Source organism: Diachasmimorpha longicaudata, chromosome 6 (genome assembly GCF_034640455.1).
Source record: "Diachasmimorpha longicaudata isolate KC_UGA_2023 chromosome 6, iyDiaLong2, whole genome shotgun sequence".
In the NCBI taxonomy this organism is placed as follows: domain Eukaryota; kingdom Metazoa; phylum Arthropoda; class Insecta; order Hymenoptera; family Braconidae; genus Diachasmimorpha; species Diachasmimorpha longicaudata.
In genome coordinates this window covers 6,432,353-6,459,528 of record NC_087230.1, presented here as the reverse complement: position 1 = coordinate 6,459,528, position 27,176 = coordinate 6,432,353, and the positions used below count along the sequence as shown (strand labels likewise).

Genomic DNA, 27,176 nt, shown 5'->3' with positions numbered 1-27,176 from the left:
GTACATTTGTGACGCTAACGGGGTTGTATTGTTCTTTGGTTTAACGGCGCGGGGACCGGGAGTGGTGGATGAAATTTTCATTAACATTTTGGCGCAGCAGGTATCTGTGTCGGAGGACTATTGGATTCTGAGGAATTAGATTTTTCGGGAATATTCCGGAATTGGCGCCGAGGGGAAGGAGTCGACGGGGTGCGTGTAACGTGATTGGGGGAGGGGGAGTGGGTGGGATGAGATTGATTGGAAATTGATCGGGTTGGAGAATTTTGGATTGTATTGCTCTGTTTCAGGGGATTGATTGCAGGAGATTGAGAGGTTCGGAGCTCATCGATCCGGACAACTTTGCTGCTGCCTATGTCGGCACGCGGTAGGCTGAAGATTTTCAATTGTAATACTTCGTTGAAGTTGCAGTCTTGTTTCGTCGTGATCAGGTTGGAATGTAAAATGTTTTATGGTGAGAAAAAATTGTTGAGACATTTTTATGTGTCAAAGGGTGACCGCAATTGGTTCATCACATGTTGGTTTTGTAGTTGGATATTTTTTTCTCGAGATTTCACGAGATAGGTCACTTATACTAAAGTGATTTATGTCGCTATCACTTTGCTACTGAAGTGCTGTCCGAAAAATACTCATCACGGTTTATGAATTGTCAATAAAAAACGAGAGTCACCTCAACCCGACTACCCAACAGAGAAATCACATCTTCTTCTCCATTTGAGGGATGATGGCATTAAATGTCCCATCCATTCCAATCAATTTCATCCCTCGATATTGAAGGAGGGTGGAGATATGAATTTTTTACGTTGACTCTGATTTTTAGGGTCACATTGCGTGTAGGAACCGAATGGCTCTCATGCCGCAGTAAATGTTAGTGGTACCTCCTGGCCCGGTCATTCGATGACTGAAGAACATTTTTTTTTCACATCATCGTGGATTAAGTGCCCAATCCACTCCCATCATTTTCATTCCTCCAGGAAAGAAAAGTGATTCTCCTGGACAGGCGACATGAGAGTCAGCAGAACTATCAAAAAATATCAATAGCAGTTTATCTAATTTCTAGGAAATATCGTCCATGAGCTGCGAGATTTTCATGAATAAAATTGAATTTTTTGATCGGGAAATTCCGATACATTTTACAACAACTGATGTTGAGAGGGAGTTGGCTTAACCCAATTGACTGCTTCCCTACTGAATTATTCCGCACACTCGGTGACAATATACTTCCGGACTTTGTGTCCAGTCCCTCAGGATATTTCAGAGCGTACGAACGTCTCCACTCCCGCGATATTAATAAAAAGAAGAAGTTGGGCATTTCACTGACTTTTCAATTTCTCCATTGTCTCATTTTCCACAGAGGACACCAATGAGAATGCCTTTTGTAAACGTTTTTCAAGTAACATTTTTCATCCGATTGCAATGTAGTTGGGCTTTATTCGTTTGTTGTGACGTTCCTCCATTCTGTACCGGGGAGTTTATTTCCGGATAAATGCACGCAATGTATCGATCACAAGGAAATTGTGAGACTTATGAAGAATTTCTATGTCAGCACTGAAAACTTCGTTTCACAAGCTAGTAATTTTTCTATTAAATTTTCTTTAAAAGGCCACTGGCTCTCATTATGACTCTCTGAAATTTTCCTCATCAGCACCATAATTTTTCCTTGGCCGAGACATTGCCTTCCCGACACCACGCGCGGTAATTTTTTCAACATTTTTCACTCCGTCAGCACTAATGAAAAATCATGACTATTTGTTGAAATTTAATTGTCCCCTTGCGTAGAAAGTTACGACTTGGTCGTGTGAAAATGCAATAATCATGATCTGAAGTGCAAATAATTTTTCTATTGGAAAACAAGAAACATTAAAAGATAAAATTCAATGACGCCACTTGCAACCCGTGTCATTACATGTGACTGGCCGCATGAGGAAAGCTCACATTGTCGTAATGGAGGTACATATACTCCAACAATGCCGATAACATTCCGCACGTTTTGAACCCAAAAATACTCCGATAGCATGAAAATCCGGTCGTTACAGAAAATTTTAAAAAATTGAACTCATCGGAATGGTTTTTTTTATCTGTTAATTGAGGAAATATAACTGATCGTGTACGTGATAAATTGAACACCAAACGGAAACCGACGAAAGTAAGTTTTATTTATTTCTTCCGAAGAACACCTACGACTCGGGGGAAAAAACATACTTCCGGGTGATTTAATCCAATCAACGCCATATATTAGTCATCAAAAAGTTATTATCGTCGACAATTCTGGCGAATGTCTCTTTCCATGTTTCACCCCTCAGTCTTTGGGTGGCCTGAAGCCATTAGGCGATATCCAACAATGTGTATTCATCCCTTGCGACCCTATCTCTCATCTGAAAACAGTACCAATGCTTTTGGGATATTATTGAATAACGTGAGTGACGATCACTTCAATGGAATGCTCACAATTTGTTGTCCTAATGCCACTTCCGGGCTTGGACAATGCCTTCAGGGGGAAGGGATAGCTAATTTATCAACATTTCGGACAAAACTTCCGGGAAAATTTATCAATATTTTTGCAAATCCAGTCGCATTTAGTTATCATTTAATTATTTGACTAGCATCCAACCCTAATTCCATTGACTACACTAATGAATTTTTAATAACAAAAGCGTGACTCGTCTTTTGGAAAGTCAAGAGTTCCAGAAAAAATTGTTCAAAAATAACGAAAAAAAATTAGGGCGACCTTGTGTTAGCCCTTCAATAGGAGCTGCGGAGGAAAAAACTTGAATATCTTGGAGGCTAGGATCGACAAAGGCCTCTTCATGCGGCTCCCCATATAGGTCCTGAACCATGTAATGTGGCCGGGGAGAACAATGTAGTAAAAATTACCCTTGAACGCAGGTTAAATATTTACTACGATGTTTTTCGAAAACCCTTTGATCCAAGACCGTGGAACAAATAATGAAAAAATTCTCCTCATTTCAATATGTAATTTAGTGTAACATAACCGGCTAACAGCATTATTTTGGAAATATCTGATTAAAATCATGTGGAGGGCGATAAATATCGCGTTACTTCGAGTTAATATTAACAACGCATGAAATGTTTTAGTACGTTTCGAGTGAAATTTATAATATTTCGGGTGAAAAAAAACGTGTTTTTGGGAGGTTATCACCACGAAGGGAACAAACTGCTGAAGGACAGGTATTTGTGGTCAGATTTTAAATTATATTTTAAATGATCTCGTACGTTGAGGAAAAGATTTCTTTTTCACCAAGAAAGCATTTGCTTGGGAACTCCAAATTAACCTCAGAATGAGGAGAATTGTAGACAATTCGTATTGATCCCGTGGAAAAATTAAAACCCATTTGTGGGATAAAATTATTAAGTTTATGTGTCCTATCATAAATGCGTTGTAAAAATAAAACTTGAAATAAAAATGGTAATAGAGAAAGTTCCAACAAACACACTGAGAAAACCAATTGCCCTGAAACAGCATGAAATCTGATTTGGAAAAACGTTTATAGCCCGAGTTTTTAGTAGTACTTGGTCATCTCGATAAACGACTCTCACTATTCCTTGAATCGGTAAAATTCAGTGCTATTGGAGCAATACGAAGTTCATAAATTCCCTCGGCATGAAATTTGCCGCTCTGTGTCCTAAAAGCTGTAAAAAAACTAATTTTCTGTGAACTCTGAGTTCATCGTTGCCGCTGTCCCTCAACGGCGCCCCTAATTTTAAAGAATAACAATCCGGAATTACACTCCCTCCCGAGGGTAATATTTAACTCAGGTTTTTACCCCTTAAATTAACATTCTCCAGCTTTAATTCAATATTTTTTCGCAATCTCTCGTGTGAAACTGCAAAAAAAATGTCTCAATTATTTTTCTTATCTCGGCTGACTTTCTCGGACGCTCAAACACGAAGGAGAAGTTTTTCCAGTCCTCAATTTTTTTTTCACGAAGGGATATTATAATCTCTGAGTGATACAGAAAAAGCTTTGAAATTCAGGGGATAGAGCTCTCCCGATTACTAATCTTAAATCGATCGAAACCACCCCTCGGACGCCCCCCTCCGCTGCTGTCATGAAATCGAGGATGGAACTCTTATCGTGATATTTTTTCTAGAAGGATCCCATTACGCTTCGAATAATAGATTCTTCACGTTTTTTTGTATCACCGACCAATTGTTATTGTGATGCGTATTTTCTTCCGGTGAAAAATCCACCCTTGTGGAAAAATTTACATTTAAAGGAATATATGAAATATATGCTTCCTATACATTTTAAATATACTATGTATAAATTTGGAAAATATATGGAGATGCCACAAATCATATATATTTTTTGTAAATTTTTCCATGGGGATCCCTAAATATTATATTTTGCGGGAGGAATTTTTATAGCTTTAAACGATCGATTTCTACGTTTTTACAATTCTTTTTGTGCTGTACAAAGCTACAACTGTTCTAAATTTTCCCCGAAAATACCGTAATCCTAGGGTAACATATAGAACTTGGAGTCAGGGGAGGACGTTCTCCCGATTATTAATCACCCATTGATCGTTCCCGCCCTCCCGACTCCCCTCTCTGTTGTCACCTAATCAATAAGAAAACTACCATTATATGGTATTTTGCTAAAAATAACTCCGACTGTTCTAAATTACCATTTTCCGGATTTTTTAGTAATATTTAATATTTACTTCAATAATTCTTTTGTAGAAAAACGATTTAGCTCATGTTTGGATTTCCATGGGGAATTTTAAGTACATAAAATAACTCATTAATTAATCTCTAATAAAAATCCCCTCTGAAACGTTAATAGAATGTATCAATTATCAAAGCTGAGAGTTTTGGTTTCTTTCCAAATAATGGTTTCAGTTATAGCTAATTTCGTTTTTATTCCGAACAGGAGAATGTCTCTTGATAACGGAGGACTGTTCATTTAAATTATTTACGATTTTCCAGACATTTTGCTTTTGTTCAATCTACTCCGTATTTTTATAATTAAAAAAAAAATTAAAGAGGGATTCTAGAGTCGGTCGAAACTAAAGTTTACTGACGGATAAAAAAATTATTTTTAATTTCATCTTTCCCCCGAAACTAATCAAACAAATGAATCAATCTCTCCACAATTAAAAACTAATTGCTCTAGCAAATCCGCTCCTGCTCAAATAAAGTTCATTGAATTTCAATAGACCATTTCTCAGTTCTGCAATTTCCCAGAAACTAATCAGAATGCCGAAGTGACATAAAAAAATTGGAAATTCAGGGGAGGAAGTTGTTCCGCTTATTAATCTCAAATCGATCGATTTCTCCCCCCACAGACCCCCTCTCTGCTGTCACGAAATCAATAATAAAAGAACGTGATTTATTGAGAAAAATGAGAATTACATTAGGCTCCAGGTACATTAGAGTGAGCCTGAGTGATTGATGTAATTTAAGTGCAGTTTTATACTGTTGCTCTTCCGTCCCCTCCTCACCCCCCTTGACTGACATCGAAATGGGGTAATCATTTTATTCCGTTTATTAAATCGCTCTTTTATTTGCCGAGTGGGATGTGGCTCAGCGTCTCCACAACTAAAGTCGATTTATGATGCGAAGAGCACAAGGAGAGACATATTAAAGGGGGAGAAAAATACTGACAAACAATTCTGTACCGAAAGCAACTGGAGATTTTAATGATCGATTTAATCCACTGCTGTGCCAGTTCTCTTCCCTAAGTACTCGACAAAAAATTTCTCCTCATGTTTTCAACATTCTACGCTCATAATAAATGTTGGATCCACTAGGGATTTTATGAAATGCAAGTAGCTGTTTCAGTTGACGAATCAACATTCATGAGAATTTCAGTTGAGTTGAGAATTTAATTTTTCTTGAGTACAAATTACCAATAACTGATATGGACAATAAATGCGAGTATTGTTGCCAGGAAGACAATTTTTTAGGGCTCTCCTCACATTTTTCATGGGGAATTTTTACTCTATTTTTTACTGTACAATTTAGGAGATCATAAATGACGAAAATGGAGGCTATTGCTCGCAGGGTGCCCTGGAAAAAAATTACTCTGGTAGTTTCAAGCAAAAAATCTTGAAATTTTCAGCAACGAATAATTCACGTGGAATTTCCACTGACTTTTTCATAAATTAATTAATGATTTTTTTGGAAACACTCAATTTTCTTGCGTAATTTACTCTCATTCGATTGGAGACTTCTGATTCGAGTAATTCATTACAAAAGTTTCACCCCAACTAAATTAATTTATCAGCAACAACCCCCGGAATTTCCTATGACCGATTAGACGTCAAAAAATTCCAATTATCGCCCGAAATTTCCCCCGTAACTTTCCCCCCCAATGTGTTGAAAATCATTAAGCTTCCCATATTCAAATGTTTCCACAGCTATTTGGTTCGGTGCACTGAAGTTGATTTAATGCAGCCCGGAAACCCTTTGATATATTTACACCGAAAGTGCAGCGGTGCTTTTTGGTCGACTGGATCTACTGCCCCGGAGTCCAATTGAAGGCGGAGGGTTTATCGGGGCGTTGCAAATTGAAAGTTAGGCGGTGTGCAGGGTGCACCGAAGGATAGTGAAAACTGAAAGAGGAACTGAAGGTGGTCCGAGGTTAAAAAAAAAAATCATACACCGTTGGGTTAGAAAAACCAGTTGGAAGGGGGAAAAAAAGGTATATACCCTGCGGTCACGCGAGTCCCAGGCGATGGTGAAACTGAATTTAAAGTGAACTTTTTGAGTTCTTTCAATTTCACGTTTGACACTGGTCAGCACAGTAAAACATCCCGACGTCAGGTGTTTCTCGAATGTGCAATTCAAACTGACATCACTTTTCACCTTTTCCCTCGCAGACAGACAGCCACACACACACACACAACCACCCAAACAGCTGAATGCGAGCGGATAGTTTGACAAAGTTGAGACAAAAAGAAAACGTGAAAATGACACGGCAGAGAAGTTGAAATGAAAATAACGGGAAAGACCTCTTTCACGGTATGAAATAAAAGCGCCTGAATTTGATATCAATCCTAGGCAAATGGAGCAGCATGTCTCCCGCTTTTCCAGCGACTGTTACCCACCATCTGAGACTTACACTCGGAAAATCTCACTTCTCTCCTCATAAAATTCAAATGGCAAAAATTGTAACTCCGCGAGATGTATTTGATGCAAGCAAAGACACAAGAGAAAGAGAGAGAGAGAGAGAGAGATAAAAAAAAAACACGTCCAGTGGATGAAGCGAAAAGAAACCAAAAAAACACTTGATAATAAAAAAAAAATAATCCACTCAGAGGGAGTGAGGAATTTTATATGGAGCAACGTTGGCTGAATTTAAAGTGCACCTTAAGTCGTTGAAATTCCCATTTCCAAAGTGGGTAAATATCCTCGATATCACGCCTCACCCTCGTTAAACTGACAAAACGAAGTAAAAAAAAAATCATCGAAGCTTAATCGTAAAATTCACTGTAATGATACAGATTAATTGCACCTCCAGTTCGCAAGAGTCTCCCCACTCACCAACTCCCCCGATATCTCCGCCAAAAATTTATTCCACTTGGCACCAATTATTATTATTGTGTATTTACCTGTCTAGTCCAGCGATTAATTATCCAGAAAGGGATACCGCTGGAAAATTTACACCGTCGAGAGGTACGTCACGGGGTTGAATACGCCAGAGAGGCAAGATAATTAAATCCAAACTGGACATACGTGGAGCACGTATCACTCGCTCTTCCCTCCCTCCTTGCTAATTGGATAGTTAATTCCACCGAATGGTCGGATAAATGGCCGACCATCCTACACCCTTTTCCTACCCCCCACTTTAGCACAACCAAATCCTATTTTGATCAGCAGCAGTTTCCTTGCTCCACTTGATATTCCCGAAATCTCCGTCTCCCTCTTCCCTCCCACCCCCACCCCATCCACCGCCATTGCCACCCACAAATTTGTCCGTACACGGCCATGAGAATGTAATTGGAATGCTTATTGATACGACTCTATATCACCATAATCTGCACACCATAACCACGTGAATCAAACAGCGAAACACAATTTACCAGACAGTCCAATTCACTGGGGAATATTGTCTTTTGTTATTTACTCGACGTCATGTACCATCAGTGGTTGGTACTAAGTATACACAAGGGCAATCTCTCTCTTTTGTCACGGTGTGTTACACCTGTCGACGCCTGTCGATATATTTTTCCCCCTCGACCCAGACTCTAAAATCCAATCGGACGTCACTGGATTCTTTTTTTTTCCGAGCTTTACCCTCAGGTCGCTCTCCTAGCCAATAACAATTTGCGATGTACTCAATGGGCGGTTAAATATTTCATCACCCGGAGAAATTCAAAATGAAGGGAGGGGGAAGATAAAAGTGAAGGAAATTGGAAAGAAAAATGAGCCGTAAAATCTGGTTTCATCGTTTGGGGGAGAAAAATTAAACAGAGTTTGATAAACGATTGATTTTAAATCAACTCGGGATTACGTGCTCGAGGAATCTAGGAATTAACGAGTGAAGAAGGGGCAGAGTATCATTTAAATACGGAGAGATAATTAAATCCTGTGATCAGTATGCAAACTTGAGTCCGGCAATTTTTACTGAATATTTCTCCCCCAAACGATAGAATGATAACAGAATGTTAATGAGAATCTGTCGAGTGTACGAAAGGAATTTTTCCAGACCGTTCCGTCATTCTAACCCACCCTCTCTCATCCCCTGATAAAGACACCAAAATACCCGATAGATCACTGAGTGTCTGACCCCTTGTTCCCCCCCGGGGGTGCGGTGTAAGTGAGTTTACTTTTCAAAATGGCCACCTCCCCCAAAAAAATCGATTTCAAACTATTCAATCTGTCCGTCGTTGTCTCATCGCGATAAATAAAACGTCAAAGTGCCTCGTGCGAAGGGATAAAAAAAGGGGGGAAATGACTGGGGTAAAACTAACTATCGTCTTTTGTATTCAGTTGGCGCGAGATCAAACGACTTGAGAGGGACACCATTCCACACGATATCGTTACCTCCCATTCCTCTCCCACTTCCAACCCCCTCGCCCACGGCAATCGTGCCTCATTCACCCGGCGTTCAAGTGCCCCTTCAAAAGAATCGAAAAGAAAAGGAACACGTCTCCTCCTCGCCGACGGAACCTGTTGCAGGTACTCCCTGATTCAAGCGCGAATGTCGAAGCTCCACAAGTATCAATTCGTCCAGCAACGTAACGGACTCTAATAGTACTGGCCATGGGCACCCGCATCCTCCACCACTGTTATCACCGAATTATCGTCATCAATTCTCCCCCTGATTAATCGCCCTCAACCACCACCACCACCACCACCATCACCACCACCACTACAAAAGTCGAATATTCCTCTCGTTTTTTTTTGCCTGTCTTTCTGTTAATCCACAAACATCTAGTCACGACATCCAAGTGCAAACGGTCGTCGTAACGCGGCCAAAAAAAAACCATTCCCCGCGGCCCGGTCTCTCGACAAAACTGTGCATACATTTTGACAACATCCAGTGGAGGGAGATGGACGAAGGAGACCTACATGCTACAGAGAAATAAATATCCAACATTTCGTGCATGTCATGGAACATCTAATCAAGATAAATACCATGTGTGTATGCTGTGTACGTGTAAACACATGCCCATAACTCATTTTTTCCGAAAAAAAAATGAAAAAAATAAAAAAATAAAAACAGGACCGGTATCGATTTGTTCAATCGTTTTGCCCTCTCGCACTCTTTTTATCCTCGAACAAATGTTGAAAGTTGGATTCGGAAAAAAATGAGAAAAAAAAAAACCTAGTGATACACTCGTGTGGGGTGCGCTCACCTGGGGTAGAATCATGACGTGCGGCAGCTGGCGCGCCTCGCCGCGCACTGACTGGCCGCACTCCGCACCCCGAGCATCCCATGCTCCCTCTTGTGATCCCTTGCCCCTCTGAGAACCGCGCGCGCCGGATAGAACGTGCCAACCTATGTCGCCCCCTTTTCCCTCTTCCCTCGCCTCTCGCTTTACTCCTTCCCCCCGTCCATTACCCCGGTGGGCTCCTTGATACCGCGGATAGAATCTCAACAACGGGATTGGTGATAAACCAACTCCTATGCCTTCCTCCTTCTCCTCTTTCACCCCCTGTCCACCCCAATCCTCCTCTGAATTGTACGTCTTCGAACCCTTTGCCACATATCCCAACACTCCATCAAGTGACATTCAAATTAGGGCCTACGGTGGCTCGGTCAGTGGGACAAGATGGATTCGTCATTCACTGGGTTGGGTTCAAATCCCGGTCGCTTGGACACCGCTGGAGAGAAGAATTGCCAGTGATTTGTTGACAAAATGTGCGCACGTTAATCATAGGACGAGGAGAGAAGTGCGAGGGAAGGGGACTAATGGTGTGTTGTGTTACTTGTGCGTAGAGTGTCGGTACTTCATATGTAGCCGCTTCTGACAGTTTATTTTTTTGTAGTACTTGACAGAAAAGCTTCATTTTTTCGAACAGTGAGGAATGACACTCTATCAACGCGGTCAAAAATGGTACATTGCACCCTGAGGAAGTAAAAGTCCGCATTCTGCACGGCGTGTACAAAGCAACATTTTCCGCGTGCTGCACCGAGGGATAAATAGCGTTTACGAGTCATGGGAATACATGTTGACACTTGGTAACGATGTCCTTGAATGACTAATGAATAATGAATGACGTAGGACTAGTATTTTATTTCAGAGGCTGAATGTATGTGACACTTTTTTGCCCAAAAGGACCGAGATATGATTGAGCATGGCCCCCTCGGCTGTCCCTCGTCACCTTCGTCAAGTTGTGTTGCTGACGTAATCCGGATGAATGACAAATGAATGGAGAAACTTTCAGACAATTTCTATCAATTATTTCGAATAGTATTTTTTTCAGCTCTAATTTTTTTTGTGCTCTCGAAAACCTATTTTTCAAATTAAAAATATATCTTGAATCGCATGGGAATAAAGTGCATTTTCACCCAAAATGTGGCCCAAATATGGCGCTGAAGCGCACATCAGGCACATAGTTCCCGTCTGAAAACATCATAAATGACAAAATCAATACCTTAACCGATTATTTTGGCAACATTAGGCCCTTTTTACGCCTCCCTGCGAAATGTCTATTGTGAATGTGACAGTAATAAATCGCGTACAAACACTCAGCGATAACCCAACTACACGTCGACGACTTCCTAATTCCTCAACTCATGTACAAGTCCACGCGGAGGGAAAAATTATTGAAAAATTACGGGTCTGTCCAATAATCTGCCAAATATTACGAAAAAAGTATAGAACTTCCCGCCAAAAATTCGTAGCTGTTCCATAATTTTTACTGAATCCTTTTTTGGCAGACTACGGAACAGGTGCATATTTTTCAAGTAAATTTTCTCTCCGTACAACTGTCACTCGCTGCCAAAAATACAGTAAGGCCCCCCGAGAAGGTCTTCCCATCCCGACAATCGTCACGTGACAGAATATTAATGAAACCATAAATAGAACAGGAATGAGAAATCGATTTGAACATGTGACAAAGTGACCATGGCGAATGTACCTTCGAAATAGCGGGACTGAAACGGCATCGGGGATGTGGCATTAAAAAGTGGCGCAAAACGCTCATCAACGGCACTAGGGGAAAACTAACGACATTCAAAAACTATCTGGGGATTTCCCGATGGGTAAAATTGTGAGCCAACACTAGGGCCTGTTCCCGCTCACGTAAATTTGCTACATCAACAGAACAAATCGGTCAACACGAATGGATGGAAATGGAAAGGAAAAGGTGAGTCTGAGGGGGTGGGCCGGAGGGTGTGAAGTGTGAGGAGTAGTGAGAAGGTGAAATGCGAGAGAGGAAATCCCAGCATAATCCATGAGAATTGACGAGAACGCTTCTGGTGTCATTAATGAAATAATCGAGTAATTTCCTGTTCACATTGGCCTCTTGCACAGACTCGACGTACTGATTATTACAGCGAGGGGAGGACAGAGAGTGACTGCAAGAGGGGCTGGAGGGGAAATCTCACCACACACTTGGTCGTTTGTGAGCATTGAAGCGTGTGATTCGCTGTGACGCTGGGGATAGTTTTACCGTTTAATGAGATGAGGAAAAGATCGTTTTCTCTCCCCCTCGGAGTTTTTTTCTCGCTCCTTCGAGTCGTGCTTGACAGAGATTTAACCCCCTCGTTTTAGACGCCGATGTGGAGGGAAACGATTCACTAGTGCCCGGTGATTTAGTTGAGATTTGTTGTTTTTCTCCGGATGTGAAGGCGGTGTAGGGGTCTAGGGGGATGGGCTACGTCGGGTGAAGTCAAATTTTCTGTTCGGATAATTTGTAAATCAATGAAAAATCGGAAAAACCGTGAACTTCATCCCATTTCATTTCGTATAACCACCGAATATTTACGATAAAATTGGGGAAAAAATTTGCACTGGGACAACAGTCAGTATTGACATAAAATGCTCATATTGAAAATTTTTGTCACTAGTGGGGAATTATTTGGGAACTGCATTCATTCAATTTCACTCCTCTGTCGAATTAATTTATTGGTGCATACTCTCCCGCCTGACTAATTGTTCATTTATTTTCCCCAGTATCATTGAAATATAATCATCAAAAAATAACAAACCGTCGATACCATTCGGCCGAGAAATTGATGTTTTCATGCATTCATTAGAATTTCACATAGATTTCAATCACATCTGGTATTATATTCTATTTTTACTATATTCACTCAGCTGATGCGTGAGCAGCTTGAAACTTTCGTTTCAAGCTTTTATTCGGTGGGTGCATCAAACAAAGTTGTGGACCGCTCTATCAAGTTATAATCAAACATTTCAAAGTTTATGCCTTGAATTCTGTCGTGGAAGAGCCCTGGAATGCTGGCCAAGTTTTTGAAAGTTCAGGCTTTCACAGGAAGTTATAAACAAATAGACGAAAATACTTTGTGGAGTTCCCAATGTTCACCCGAAGTGTTTAGATCATCAGACGTGGAGAGTAATTTCCGAGAAAAATTCTTGTGAAAATAGGGGACAAAGGGGTGACCAGGAAAAAAATTTCAAAAATCCCCCAAAATTTTACCCTAATAACATTAGGTTTTTTCGAAACGGAGTGATCGCGATTCTTTCCAATACTCTTACTAGATTTTTATAAAAAAATTATTTTTGTGTAGCTCTCCTGGCATTTTAAATCTTAGCAAATTAATAATGGAGAGAAAAAAATGGTTTTGGCGACTGAATTAATTGTGTTATTCAATTAAATATTCTCGATTAAATTAAAATTCAAGGAGAACTCAAGTTAATTCAAGAGATATATTTTAGAAACGAACTGGAAAGTTTATTCAACCATGAAATTTTTGAAGAAATCTCCCAAAAAGTTCGTCTGACCAACACTGGAATTTCCACTGGCTAGTGGATTACGACTTTTTTCCTCCCAGCGGTGACATTTCTCTCGTGTGTCGAATTACAGAACTTCTTGTCTGGAGCCAATTCGATTGACAGAATTACATTTTCTTCTCACTGGCAATTACAAACATCACTTGCACAGCCACTCCTCTGACCCCCAGTACGATCTCTCTAACCAGTTCATCACAATTTACCCCGGTGAGATATACTAGTTACACGACGGCGAAGTGCGGTGAATTTAGGCAAGCCACTTGTAGTTTCCTCAAATTGAGTAAAGTTCGTATACGGTCAGTAAGTGGATACAGGTGGTGAGTGAGCCAGAGAAACACGAACACCACACGGCGAGAAATATTCGGTAAAAATAACTCAACTATTTACGTCATCTCCAATGAGAAATAATTTTGCGACAATTCTGACACAAAAGAAAAGTGAAAAATCCGAAAGGTTGAATGACACGAACGTTCATGTCCCTGGCTGTTCACAACCTGTCGTACCAAAAAGATCTCCCCACCAAAAAAACAATGCAAAACCCAAATACAAAAGTCCTTTGAAGTTATAATTTCGTAAAAACGATGCTACATCAAAGGTGAATAAACATACTGAATCCACACAGACGAGATTGACTGACGGAGTGAAAAGAGTTTGCATAATGAAGTATTTCTCATCCCCCACCCACCACCATAACTGGGTCAACTTATGTCGAACGGGAGTACACCACCCGGCGTGGGGGTTGAGGGGAGGGGCCCAAAGATGCTAAGGAGACCCTCATGAACGCCGGAAGGATGTACGAAACTCAGATGCGGTGGATTACGAGGTTGGGGGAGTAGAGACCCTGTCAGTTGTTGAATATAGACGAGGATTGTCGAGTGACGTGGTAAGTTGCTCCCCACAGTCTCATCTCCCACCCTCGCTTCATATGGAGAGAATAGTCCGACAATTTTCGTGGAGAAATTAAAATTTCCCATTGGACACCAAAACATGTGCCGTTCCATCGCAAAATCTTTGTTTCCAAAAATTGCAGAATTTTCTCCTGCGATTTGCGGAGGAATTTTAAAAAATCCCTGGGATTTTTCTCGTCCTCTCTCCTGGAATTAACAGCAGAATTTTCCTGGAGATTCGAAATTTTTATTTTTTTTCCGATTACAACGCGGAAGTTCGACAATTTCCGGCTGCTGTCTGGTATCGAGCATCAGCCATTTCTCCTCGTGTATCAAATTGACACACGATGTAGTTCTCCGGGGGTTGGCACCGCCAAGCATTCGGTTGAGAAAGCACATGAGAGGAAGAAAGCAATGAGCACAGCTCGCAGGTGCGTGTACCGATGTTTCCAAAGCAAGCATTCATCCATTATTGATATACTCAGGGCGCTTGTGTACCATAATACACACCCGGCAAATGCTGTACATAATGTACCGACAGGTATATAAATTACACAGGGAAATGTTGGGTTTTGTATAGATATATAAACAGTGTTAAGTGCGGTGGGGAGGATAGCCGACTGTTCTCGGTGATGCTCGGCCAATACCGGAGACGGATAATCGTATTTGTCAAGGCCCGAGTGCTTCGGGCTCGTGTGCGAGCTCGTTCACGAGCACAACCGGAGAGACAAGCAGAATTGCTTGTCCCTCTTCTCACCCTGTGCTGAGTGAAAAGAGGTGGACAATGAGAGGACGATAGGGGGTGAAAGGGAAGGGGGGAGGGGTGAGACACGCAGATGCTTGATGGGGCTGGTTGGGGGATGTGACTTCGCTCGTCAACCATCCGTTAAGGGCTATGTCAGAATGAATAGCGACTGACGGGGGCACGACTTAACTTGCATGCCGGGGGTATTAAAAAAGTTTTATCAATCCCTCTCTGGATGATGTAACGTCACATTTTTTTCCCCCCTTCCATTAAAGCCATTTCAAGGGTATAATGGAATTTTGTTTTAGAAGAGGTGTTATTCAAGTTTACGAGTCACTGTAATGATGGAGTATTTTATGGTGGCTACAGGTAGCTCGTTGGGATGAAGGAAGAGCTCTTGTCTCAATTATTGACGGGCCGGTGGGGGTGTGCGGGCTCAGTAATGCCGATGTACCACTTGACGCGGGTTTTTAACTCGTCCCGTCAGTTAGCCAGGGGAGACCCGAGGGCCGAGACTCCTCGGCTTTCGTTCCTGCGGTTGATTTCTCGGCTCTTCTTGGCGAGATACTGCGGGGGAGATACAGCAAATAATGGGGGTATTACGAATGGGGGAGAGACGAAGGGTTGCTAAGGATGGTTATCCAAACCATGGGCACTCAGGAAATTTGATTTTTTATCAACTGCAGTTCGTGTATTGGCGCTGCAACGATCGCTGTTTTTTTTTTCTTTTTTTTGGGTACCTACATTCGCTCGCATGAGCGATCGGTTTGAAAATAAATTCTACGAGAGTTGGAAGGTGAGGAGCTAGGAAGATGGTTTTTTTGTTTTTCCCAAGTTTTCAAATTCTTTCTGAAGCTTCGTGAATTTTTAATGAGTCAACTTCACGGGTAGTTAGGGCAGGGGCTTGGGACGGTCCAGAATTTTTCTGAAATTGAGTAATTTAATTTTTTCGGAAAATGATCGCCTCTGAAGGGGCAACGAAGATACGGGTGGAAACTGGGAAAATTCGTTTTACCATCTTACCTTCGTTCTCACCCATGCTTTTACCCGGGGTAAATTCACCATTGGCGCTGGGTAAAAGTGATTAAAGTAAACTCTGCGGAAAGATCGTTATCAGGGGAATTCGAGGAGAACTTTGTACAGAGCGAGATATCAAATTGAGGATTCCAAATTAGGCATTGTTAAGTATCATTATGATTTCATTATCGTCGGGCGTTATCTCCGATTCAGAATGCTGTACCCCAATTGAAAGTAACCGAATCCCCGACAACTTTTACATGGTGTTGTGTATCAAGAGATCTTGATATTGGATTATCCTGGGGAAAAAATTTTATCTACAATTTTCAGGCACAATGTCTTCTCACTGAAAACATTCTCTTCAGAATATTCCTCGAAGAAGCTTTTTATGCTCGTAAAATTTCTTTGAGACGCGAGTGCTTAAAACGTTTCTCTTAAAAAACATTGTTTGACACAAAGAAATTTCTCTATCCGCGTAGTGACTCGGCTTGGAGACAAATGGAAGATTAAAAGAAAGAGCTACACAACATTAACTTTGTATCATTCAGAAGATGGAAAATTTTATCGTAAATTATAAAAAAGATGACCTGTTTTTGCACATTAATGCTCGAGATATACTCGGTAGAGCTTTATTACAGCTTTTCATATTTTCAGTTTCATTCTTCGCTGAGATTACCTTTGTTTTTTTAATGTCAGAATCTTGATGACTCATAGGATGCTTTATTTCCATTGATATTACACTCTTTTCATGAGCTCTGCAGATTTTTTTACATTTTGTTCGTTATCATAATTCATATTATATTTATTATTATTAGCGAATTTTGTTCGTCTTCCTAATGAACTCATCTGTGATGTTGGATCTGATGAAATTTGCGGAGAGGGAAATAATCTTTGAGTTTTTTAAACACTTTTTTTTCGCTAAAATCAATGCTCAGAGTTCATCATGACGCTCTTCATTGGAGTCCGATTTTATGTTGCGGGTTCTCATAAACTCTGTCAATTTCGATAATGGATGGGTAATAAATGTATTTATAGTTTTAATTATTTCACGTATCGATCCCATAAGTACACGCCATTTTCAAGTGTCCAAACGATTTTCATTTCGCAGCCGTTACTATTAGATATAAAAAAAATTGAGCTGATTTACAAAATCCTAATTTTTAACCCAATAATATACGTCTTCAGTATAAATTAGTCCACTATATTTTCCCTCCGTAACAATCTGAAAATCATCTAGTCCGAAAAATTATCATCGAGTAAAAAAAAATCCTCCCAACAATCACCTAATCTTCCCATCGATCTCGCCGATAATAAAGAAACCCCGACTTTTCTATCCGACCACAAATTCCCAGGTTTAGATAGAAATCTATGCCAATATACATCCAATGAATGTCCGCCTGTATATACACGTTATGCAGCTTTCCCCACGCTCTTTCTCCCATCTCTCTTTTCAGCCTCATCCAGCCGACTAGTTTTTCGTTAGCTCGTCGTCCCGTGAAATCTGTCACACCCGCGGCTACCTCCTCTCTCACTGCTCTCACGTTACCCGACGTCTATATATCCATCGTCCATCCACCGCCTCTCATCTCGATTCATCTATACCGGGTGTTATTTTCTCCGTCGCTTTGCCCCGCAGACGATCATTCCGACAATGAATTAATGAACTAATTCTCCCCCCGAATTCCCACCCCCTCATTACCTGAAATATCAATTACCGCGAGTTGAGAATATACAAAAAAAAAAAAAATCGTATTTAATTAAATTCTCAGGTTCCAGTGGTACGAGTACCTCTCAAATCATCAACACCACCGGCTACCCGTTATTGGTGCGTCCCACAGTACACACTGAATCTCCACCGCGAGGGTGTGAATAAGGAACCCTCTCCCTCCCCCTCACACCACATGTCCCCATTCACACTCTTACAGACAACTCCTATAAATACGATAATGCAGAGATGTTTGTGTGACACGATATGGAGAGGCATGCTGTGATATTAGTACACGAGGCACCCCCTCCCCCTCCCAACGACGGGAGAGAGCCGATGTACGGCCCGTTATATACCGGCGAGAGAGCACGATAGAGTGTACTCGTGTATATACCCGAGCCTATCGATCACGAGGCTCGTCCGCAGCACTGCCCCCTCTGGTGTGGCCCTCTGAACCCCCCTCCAACCATCCCCTTTCGCGCCCCCTTCATTCTTTTTCACTCGCTCTTTCTCGAGCACCTCCAGACCTCCTCGTCCCTGCGCTCTCTTTTATTTAAAAAGCCCTCGTCGTAAGCATAACACTTACCATAAGCATTTTACAGTGATGGTTTTTTTTTTTGCGCGAGGAAGCGGCGGGGAAACTCTTTTACTCATGCTCAACGGAAGAAGTGAATCAATGCATTGACCCTTTTTCACCCCTGGTTAAATGGCCGGCACGGAACGGTGGGTGGAAGAATTGTATGTACTGGGGTGAAAACAGATTTGCAGGGAAGAAAAAAATTTGCGGTTGGAATTTCAGGTTCATTGGGGGAATTGGTGCTTATGGAAATTGTTTAGCTGGTCGTTGGGGGGATGAGTGCACGAAGGGGAAGAGATTTTTTTGGGGGTTAAAAAATTAGCCGGAAGATTCAGTCGCTACGGAGGGGTTTTCGGTTTTAATAATATTACGATAATTATATCTCCGGTTGAGTTATCACAGAACAGTAGGGATGAGGGGTTAAACACTAGCGCTTTCAATCACTCATGTCGATTTGAATGCAGTGAACGTATGCGTTTGATAATCCACTCAGCGGGTTGTCATCGTGAAACCAGGGCTCTATCTCTGAAGCCCAAGTTATAGGGCCGTTGGTGAGATGTAAGGTTACGATGGGATTGTAAACTTGTCATAATATTGTCGTATGACGGAAATTTGTTGCATCTCGGAGCCTCTGCTGAATGTTAATATTGAGTTTATAGGTTTCAGTGCTTTTTAAAATACATTGTAAATTTTCAACTGCAAAATCCAACAGGAGAATTCATTTTAAAAAATATGAATGAAGTAATAAAAAAAAATAATAATTTGAATCACGCACTCAAAAGTGTCTATTCATGTGTCGTATCGCATTTCTTATATCTCCAGGCCCTTCGCGAAGCCCTCCCCGCCCACCCCTTGAGTGATAAAAATGTTAATGCCAGCCGTATCATCGTTTTTTTTTCCTCCCAAGAAAATTGCGAATACCACAATAAACGGAGGGGAACGCGGTAGTAAAATCTGCGGGTAGAACAATCTGTCCTCGACGATGATGCTCGCTAAGTATCTTTAATAGAGCCGGAAAGTCAAAGAGGGGTGAAACTCCCTTATTCATCATCCTCACGGAGGAAATGGTAACATCCTTCAGCTCCATTGGTTTCAAGAGATACATTTGGCCTCACACATCTCAGTAAGATGAATCGTATCCCAGCAAAATGTATTCAGTACGACGTGTATATATGTATCTCGTTTGGGAATCTCATGGGGCAATATAGTTAACGCAGCCTCCGGGTATAACCCTCCCGCCCCTCCGCCCGCGCCCTGAGAATCCACGAGCAACTCCTCTCTCTCTCTCTCTCTCCCTGGTCTCACAGGAAGGTACGTTGAGTACGTGGTCTAGGGTTTATAACCCAGAGGCTCTTATCGCGTTTGGCTTTACGAATGAAAGTACAGACGTTGGAAAATAATTGTTAGTCTCTCTCGTCCACTTTTCCACCTCCAGAAAAACCATCACCTCTGGCCACACCGTCGCACCCCACAATGCAGCACGAGTTGAACTACACCGAGGGCGCACGGACTGAAGGAAGTTAAGGTGTTTACGGTGTTGTTGAGAATTTAAAGAAGCCGAGATACTTCTGATTGGTGCGGTCAATGTGCTGGTAAATTTTTGGCTCAGAAATTAATTTAGGATCGCCCCATTCAATCATTTCACTTCTTAAAGCTGCGCTCGATATCTTTGGAAATTATGAAAATCATATTCAATGTCTAAATGTAAAATTTCCCTTTTGATGGGTTGGAGGCTCAGAAGGTCTGAGTGGGGCGCTACCCAAATAGTCAGACTGCAGTCTGGCTCACTGACCGATGCAAGATCGGCTGTTGCCCACTGCTGCCTTCAACAGGAAGTTGGAGCGATAAGATGCGTGGGGAACGGATCGATAAGGTAGTGGGGGATTATTTAGCAACTCTATATTCATCGGTTCAATTTCCCCACAAATGAGACTCAACAACGAGTGAGGATGATAGGTGAACAACACTGAATGCGTGTGTTGGACGAGTATTTACGCTAAGTGAAAAGAGTTTATAAAAGAATGTTATGGCCCTTTTTCCTCTTTAGCTTCCTTCAGTGGCGGGCAATGGCAGCATGGATGATCGGTATGCGTGCCAGTAGGTCGACGTCCTCCACCGGTTGTGGGAGCGCACGTGAGGTGCAAGTGAGACAGAGAGGTTTTCAAGTTGAAGAGGTGAAAAAAAAAAGCGAAAACAAAGTAAATGGGAGAAAATAAAAAGGACAAAGTCACATGCGCAAATCATTGAAGGCACTCGAGGCATTGCGTGCTTCTTTCTCACTCACTTCCGGTGAGATACTGAAGCGCAATGGAGATATGACGGCACTTTTTCATTGCCTCTAGGCTCAAGGATTCACCAAAGTGAGAATCGTGGACGACTTCTACATTTGCCTCGACCAATGGGGACTTCACTTCTGTACTTTCCAACTGGGGGGATTTTTTTTTTCCAATGAAAAGACGATGTTACCTCAGTCGTGCGTAGGTGATGCTCCTGTGAAGGCTCATTATTCTGTTCACGTGATTATTGTTGCGCATCCGCGAGAGCCGAAAAAAAAAATTAAGGGAGAAAATTTTTTGGTTTCCGACTATTTCCATTCACATTGAGTGGTTTAACCCTCCGGAAGCGCCCGTTGAATTCATTCTGAATGACTGAATGAGGTGAATGGAGAGATATTCACCATGAGTAAACGTACAACGAGTGCATTAAATTCCTGCGAGAGAATCAGACCAGAAAGATCAAGGAATCCTGGTATTCAGAGGCTAGTGTGGCAGGATACATCAGCCAGTGGTGCATGCAGCAGTCGGGTACATTTTCACGTGTATGATGGAATTCATAGTGAAGACTTTGAAGTCACCAATCCCCGAGTCGCTCTGCGAAGGTTTGATATCATTTCCTTGGATTTTTATTTTATTTTCAGCCATTTCCATTATTCTCTGTCTATTGCTCGCTCTCTCTCTCTCTCCCCGTATCAGGGGTGAAAAATTCCTGCTGGAAAAAGTTCCATTACAAATTCCCCGGTGGTACATTCATAAAAAGAAATTCGCGTGTTGTATTTTCCATGGTGTGGTGGAATAAAACCCATTTGCTAAGAGATCAGTCGCTCGACATATTTCATTCAACATCGGAGGTTCATTATTTTTATTGTGAAATATTCGGGGAATGTTTTCAATATCTTTGTAGAGAAGGACTTTTTTGGAAAACTGATGCCAAGGAATCCCTTTCACTAGTGCTCCTTGAGAGACATAAATCGATATATTGCTCCTCTTTGCTGAATGCGAAGCGATACGAATACATTTTCTTCAATATGTCGGCGAGGGATTACTCTCATAAAGGTGATGCATATTATTTCTAATGCTGCATTCACTGCATCCAGCGGACGATTATTCATTCGTAGAAATGGCCGGTGCTTGTCGATTGATCGACAATATCGAATTCATTCTGAGAATAAATGTCCACGAGGCTTTTTCCCAGTAGAAAGATTTTCTCGGAAGAAGTGGTAAGGAAACCCTTTCACCCAGCCCTTTTTGTTGGATGCAGCGATATGAATACACCCTGTCTGATATATGTCACCTACGTATAGCTGGCATAAAGGTGATGCATATTATATCGAGTGCTGCATTCGCTGCATTCAATGGGCGATTATTCATTCAACATATTTCATGAAGTATCAGAACTAAATGCTGTCGACTCTATTCAATCACATGACACTGATTCCCGCCAATATCTGCTGATACTCAATGCAGCTATAGAATAACCAATTCCTAACGATAAGTATTCGTCCGAAAAAACAAATCATCTCAGTCGTCAACATTATCCAGAATCATTTTTGCAAAGTATTGGAGAACTTACCCACTCACTCAATAAGAAACGAATCAATATGTTGGCCTTCTACAGAAGGTATAATGGCTATCCATTTTATGCATTTTACATCTACTACTGCCTTCTGCGCTGTCCATATCTGCAACTTTTCAATGGTAGGATGGTACCCCCCATTCAGTAAACGATCATCCATTCAACATACTCCAGTCAATATCAGTACATTGTCAGGGTACACCCACCCGTCTTCGAAATGTTCTCAATATTTCAGTTTGATCAATCGTTTCAATCGCTGACATTTCGAGATACTCAGTCTACAGATTATCGTTGCTACATTACAACCATTGCCACAGGATAACGATAAAATAATGCAGTGTCTATTTTTCTGGATATCAGGATGGGTGGGGGCTCCTCGAGACCTCCAAATTGACAAACGATATCTCCACTGTTCACCTTGAGAACTTCGAAATGGCAAAAATTATCCGCACTGGCCTGTAACATGCAAAAAAATGGCATTGATTCACCACAACCTGAGGACAATTTCACTGAATGCGAATAGTCACGTAAAATTGGAAAACAATATCTGAAAATTTTCGTGGCCTTTTGGTGAACACGTATGAATATCGTGTTTACATTCAGATACCTCCGAAATATTTTAAATTTCGCTGCGATTAATTCTCTCGATGGTTAACATTGCTTATTCAGTATGCAAATGAATAACAAGAATGAATCTCAAATAGTTGAAGTGGTTGCAAGAGGATGGGATATAGGTACGGGTCACGGCGCTAAACCCGCGAACACAAATAATACAAAAGCAGTCCGTGCACAGCACACATACACGACCAGGGGGCGAATATATTCCAACTCGTGTGAATTTATCTCCCACGCTGGTTTATAAACTTTATACCTGACACTGAACGAATAGAATAGTTTTATACCCACTAACAATTCAGCATCATCCAGCGTAAATTTGATGGGCAATATTTTCCCCCTAATTCAAACAACAGAATTTCAAACCAAGGAGTCTTGACAATTGGAGCAAGATGGTACGAGAGAGAAAGAGGGGGTGAGAGAGAGGGACAGGGAAAGCGGGAAGGAAGGATTTGCGCCAGAGGCAATTGGATTTCGAGAATCTCCTGAATGTCGTGCATTTTCTATATCTCAATCCCAGTAAAACCATTCAAATCCTCATACCCCTTCCATAATCCGTCGTAACGATGGTGTTTTCCAGATTGTTGAGACTGTACGAGGGTAGACAGTACCGTGAGGCAGCAAATTTTCTCGGCAAATTGCCTCGTTACACACTGGCATCAACACTACCAAACATACCAGTGGACCTCGTGATAGAGACATTGCCCCGTAGTTTGGCACTACTCGAGACACTTTATCAACGTTTTGGGGATATGGAGAATATTAACCAGAATGAACTGATTCGATTACTCAGAGTTGACCAAGTACTTTGGAAAATTATTCACCTCATATCACAGAGCCCAGATAATCGGGGCCTACGAATATGGAGTAAATTGTTGCTAACTTTGTCGAGAGTAAGTCCTAATGCGCGTATTCTGGTGGTTAATCGGAAGAAATCACTGGACGAGGCGATTGAGGGACTTGGTAAACATGGACCAATACCGTGTCCAGTGAGAAGTGATGAAAAACGTATTGGACAGTCTGTGGAGACTCATTTGTTGCCATTGACGTCCAAACTCCGAGAAGAACTCGAGTTGCGGATCGATGCTTACAAACTTGCACTGCACAAGATTGAAAACTTGGGAAAGGATGTCATAAGACGCTCGAAAGGTCGGTATGCTCCCTATTCCCTGATTTCACGGGAGCTGAGGGTCGAGGGGATCGTTGAATTCATGATGATAATAAGTCAAATTTGAACTCTGCCATTTCCGTAAAAGCGAACAATAAATTTGACCTCGGCCACAATATTATAATCCTATATTTAGTAATAGTCTGCTCAAGATAAAAATCTTTGCGTTCCTCACAAAGTTTCAGAGTAATTCTGGAAGTTTTGATATCAAGAGGTATTTCCATTCAAACGCTGCCCTCCCCCTCTACCTTCTCTACATATTCCCTTTGATTCTCTGTCCTGATCCTGCATGTATCCGAGCAATGAAATTTCACGAGGGTAACTTTAGGAGATCCCCATGGACTAAGATCTGCCTCGCATCAGCGATTACTGTCCCTGAAGTACAGCGAGGTACAGCAGCGGCTCATTGACAATCAAAGCCTGTTGAATACACTGGAGAAGACGGTTGGACGTAATTTGGAGGAATTATCGGATGAATTGTCAAGGCGAGTTGAACAGGACAAAGAGGCACTACGCCAATGGACCTCACTCAGGAAGACTTCTGGTGAGAAGTTTAGGGGTGGAGAGAGCTGCAAGGAACAGCCAGCTCTCGCTTCGAGGCTACTTCAATTTTCCAAAGCTTGTGGATTGGCTTTGCAGTTGATGAATGGAGTGCCAGACTCCGTTGAATCGGTTAGTAGTCTTGATAATTAATATTATTTTGTTTCCTCGCTGGTGGTGGGTGAATTTTTTTGCGGTCACTCTTGGGATAATTGATAAACTCAGTGGCGCCATTGATTGATTAATAGACATCCAGTTGGTGCGGTGAATTCTTCTCAGCTGTAATTGAGGAGGATAGATACGATGTGACAGCGGCTGAATCCAGTAGCGCTGGTTATCACACGGACGACAGTTGCAGTCCGACACCTGAACCCACTGTGGATTACCACAGGTGTTTGGAAAATACACCGGATTATGGAGAGAACGATGCAACGAGAGTAGTCAAGCCTGGATTACTCGTATCAATTGGAGATTCACATTCATTTTCCACGATGACGGTTGTGGATTTAACTGACAAATATGTTTCACTGTACAGCATTGCACATTTACATACACTTGACGCATTGGATGCTCTGGAGCCACTTAAGGACGCCACAGATCTGAAATTCAAAATTCTCTTCTCCGTTCTTGTGGTGAGAATAATAAATACTCTGGAAATATCTTAAGTCAAGGGTCACGCGGGTCCTCACCATTTAAAATTTTAAAACTTATAATTTTACGTCACTCTTGACATCTTCTTTCGGTTTATAAATGATGTAACAATGTTATATTACTGTCCAGACCTTCTTGACTCTCAAGACTCTCTTTTTCCATTCTCGTCATAAGAACAATGAATGCTTTATTCTACGCTTCACCGAGGTAATTTTCCAAACTATAATGGATTATGGCAAAGTGAAACTAGTCGGATTAAGAAAACACGAACGTGGGAGAGTATCATTTTCCGGATAAATAAAATTTCCGATGGGAAGGTGTTTTATAACGAACAAACGTGTCACGAACCAGAAGTAGAATATTATTAAATCAACTCGTCAATGGTGACCTTTTTATCGCACTTGTGGTAAGAATAATAAATGAATAATTCATTTCGCACTGTAAAAAGCTAAATCTCCAAACATATGGCAATGTAAACCTACCGGAAGTTTGGATACACGCGTGTGAGAGACTATCATTCTCCCCCATAGCTGGAGCATTCGACAAAAATGAATTTCCTACAAAAAAATCATCAACCAAACCAAAAGTAAAACCTCATTAAAACAAACCGCGAAAATTGAGGTCGCCGCTGTTTGAATGCACTTTCATATGCAGATCTAATGGATTTTGAGTGAATACTACGGGGGATTTATAATAGAATATTAATCACCAACTTTTCGCCCAGCGATTCAGCAAGCCAAAAGACCAGGAAGTACTTTTCATTCAATTGATAAAAATTATTTCACCCTTACACTTCCACTTCGCGACATAGAACTCCATCATAAAAGTGATATACGTCGGTGCTCTCCCCTTACAAAAAAATCGCGATTAATCTCAATACTCTCAATTAACAAGCGTAAAACAAACTAATGATTGAAATTGATTGCAGTTGTCATGGCGAATAGCTGACAGTATTCAGAACGGACGTAAAAGGGAAGCGTCATACATACTGTCAGGGCCAGTCATTGACAATTCCCACAGCTGTCAATTGTCCAATGACATTGAGTTATCCATGAAACGACAATTGGCAACAACTGGATTTGTGAGCGGTACGAACGACGTTTGTTTACGTGTTATGACACAACTGGCCAACACACTGTACGATTATCCTTGCATCGGTGAATGCAAACAATTACGTAATTACTGTTTAGCAAGTGCACAACTAGCTTGGGCATGTTTAGCAAGGGAGCAAGCCCTTGTCTTGGATACAGTTGAGCAGCGAAAGAGATTCATGGATATCGAGTACAGGCGTGAAGTACACACACGGCATCCAGCATCACCGTGTCCCGAGGGCAAGAGGATTGTCGGAGTGGTATGGCCGGGGCTCAGACAGACAAGCCTTCAGGGACCCTGCCTATACAGGGCTGTTGTACTCACTGCCTAGAAACTTTTACCAACGAAACTTCCGTCTTCAACTCTCTGGGCTCACCCTCTGTCTCCACCAAGCCAGTCTGCACCTTCTATGTGCTCTCATTTTCCATTGTTACACGGTTAATGCTGTAGTTGAATGCTAGAGTTTGACTATTCTCCTTAAACTTATGGAACTGGGGATCAATTTTGCGGAGAGCACGACTCGGATCATAAATACTTTGTTAATTAAAAATCAACATATTATGTTTTTTAGGTAGAGGCATGCTTTAGTTAGATGAGCATTGAGAAGTCTAATTGACGCATGTGGGGAGAAAGTTGCGAGATGAATAATGAAGATTTGCTTGTTAAAATTATACGTGACTGAATAAAAATCAATACTATCACGAATTTCGTCTCGGAGGTGTGTTCTTTTATTTTTCTTTCCTTGTAAAGGAGTCATTTTCATTGATTTTCGTCTGAGAGGTTTGGAATGTATGTTTCGAAAGCCAAAAACTACCTCGGGCATTATCAATTGGTCCAATCTTTTTTATTGGGATATCGATTATTGTGACAATTGGCATTTCGTTGCATAATTTACGGATAAATAGATGAATAATGCGCAGCAGTCGCGTTAAGTTT

General features: G+C 41.4%; 2 protein-coding genes across 4 annotated transcripts in view; one reads left to right on the top strand and one right to left on the bottom strand.

The window, feature by feature from the left end:
* The window catches only part of LOC135164123 (dopamine receptor 1-like), a 39,556-nt gene that overhangs the window by 11,831 nt on the left and 549 nt on the right, over positions 1-27,176 (bottom strand). The window contains exon 1 of one of the 3 annotated variants that reach the window (XM_064124205.1): positions 9,825-10,111. The exons of 1 other annotated variant lie outside the window; for it this stretch is intronic. In XM_064124205.1, the coding sequence (XP_063980275.1) occupies positions 9,825-9,839 (15 nt within the window). In that variant the 5' untranslated portion in view covers positions 9,840-10,111. Of the gene's footprint in view, positions 1-9,824; positions 10,112-27,176 lie in introns of those variants that run through there. One more of the 3 variants, XM_064124204.1, reaches the window with a different exon arrangement.
* LOC135164122 (uncharacterized) lies at positions 20,781-26,936 on the top strand. Its single transcript, XM_064124203.1, has 5 exons — positions 20,781-21,200; positions 23,370-23,938; positions 24,286-24,629; positions 24,746-25,129; positions 26,077-26,936. The coding sequence occupies exons 1-5, from the start codon at positions 21,001-21,003 to the stop codon at positions 26,569-26,571; spliced, it is 1,992 nt and encodes a 663-aa protein (XP_063980273.1). The 5' UTR covers positions 20,781-21,000; the 3' UTR covers positions 26,572-26,936.

Coding starts and splice junctions, on each gene's coding strand:
- LOC135164122 (XM_064124203.1), top strand. CDS start 21,001: ATGAGTAAACGTACAACGAGTGCATTAAATTCCTGCGAGAGAATCAGA. Junction 23,939..24,285: donor TGTCATAAGACGCTCGAAAG/GTCGGTATGCTC, acceptor GGGTAACTTTAG/GAGATCCCCATGGACTAAGA. Junction 24,630..24,745: donor TGCCAGACTCCGTTGAATCG/GTTAGTAGTCTT, acceptor ATTGATTAATAG/ACATCCAGTTGGTGCGGTGA.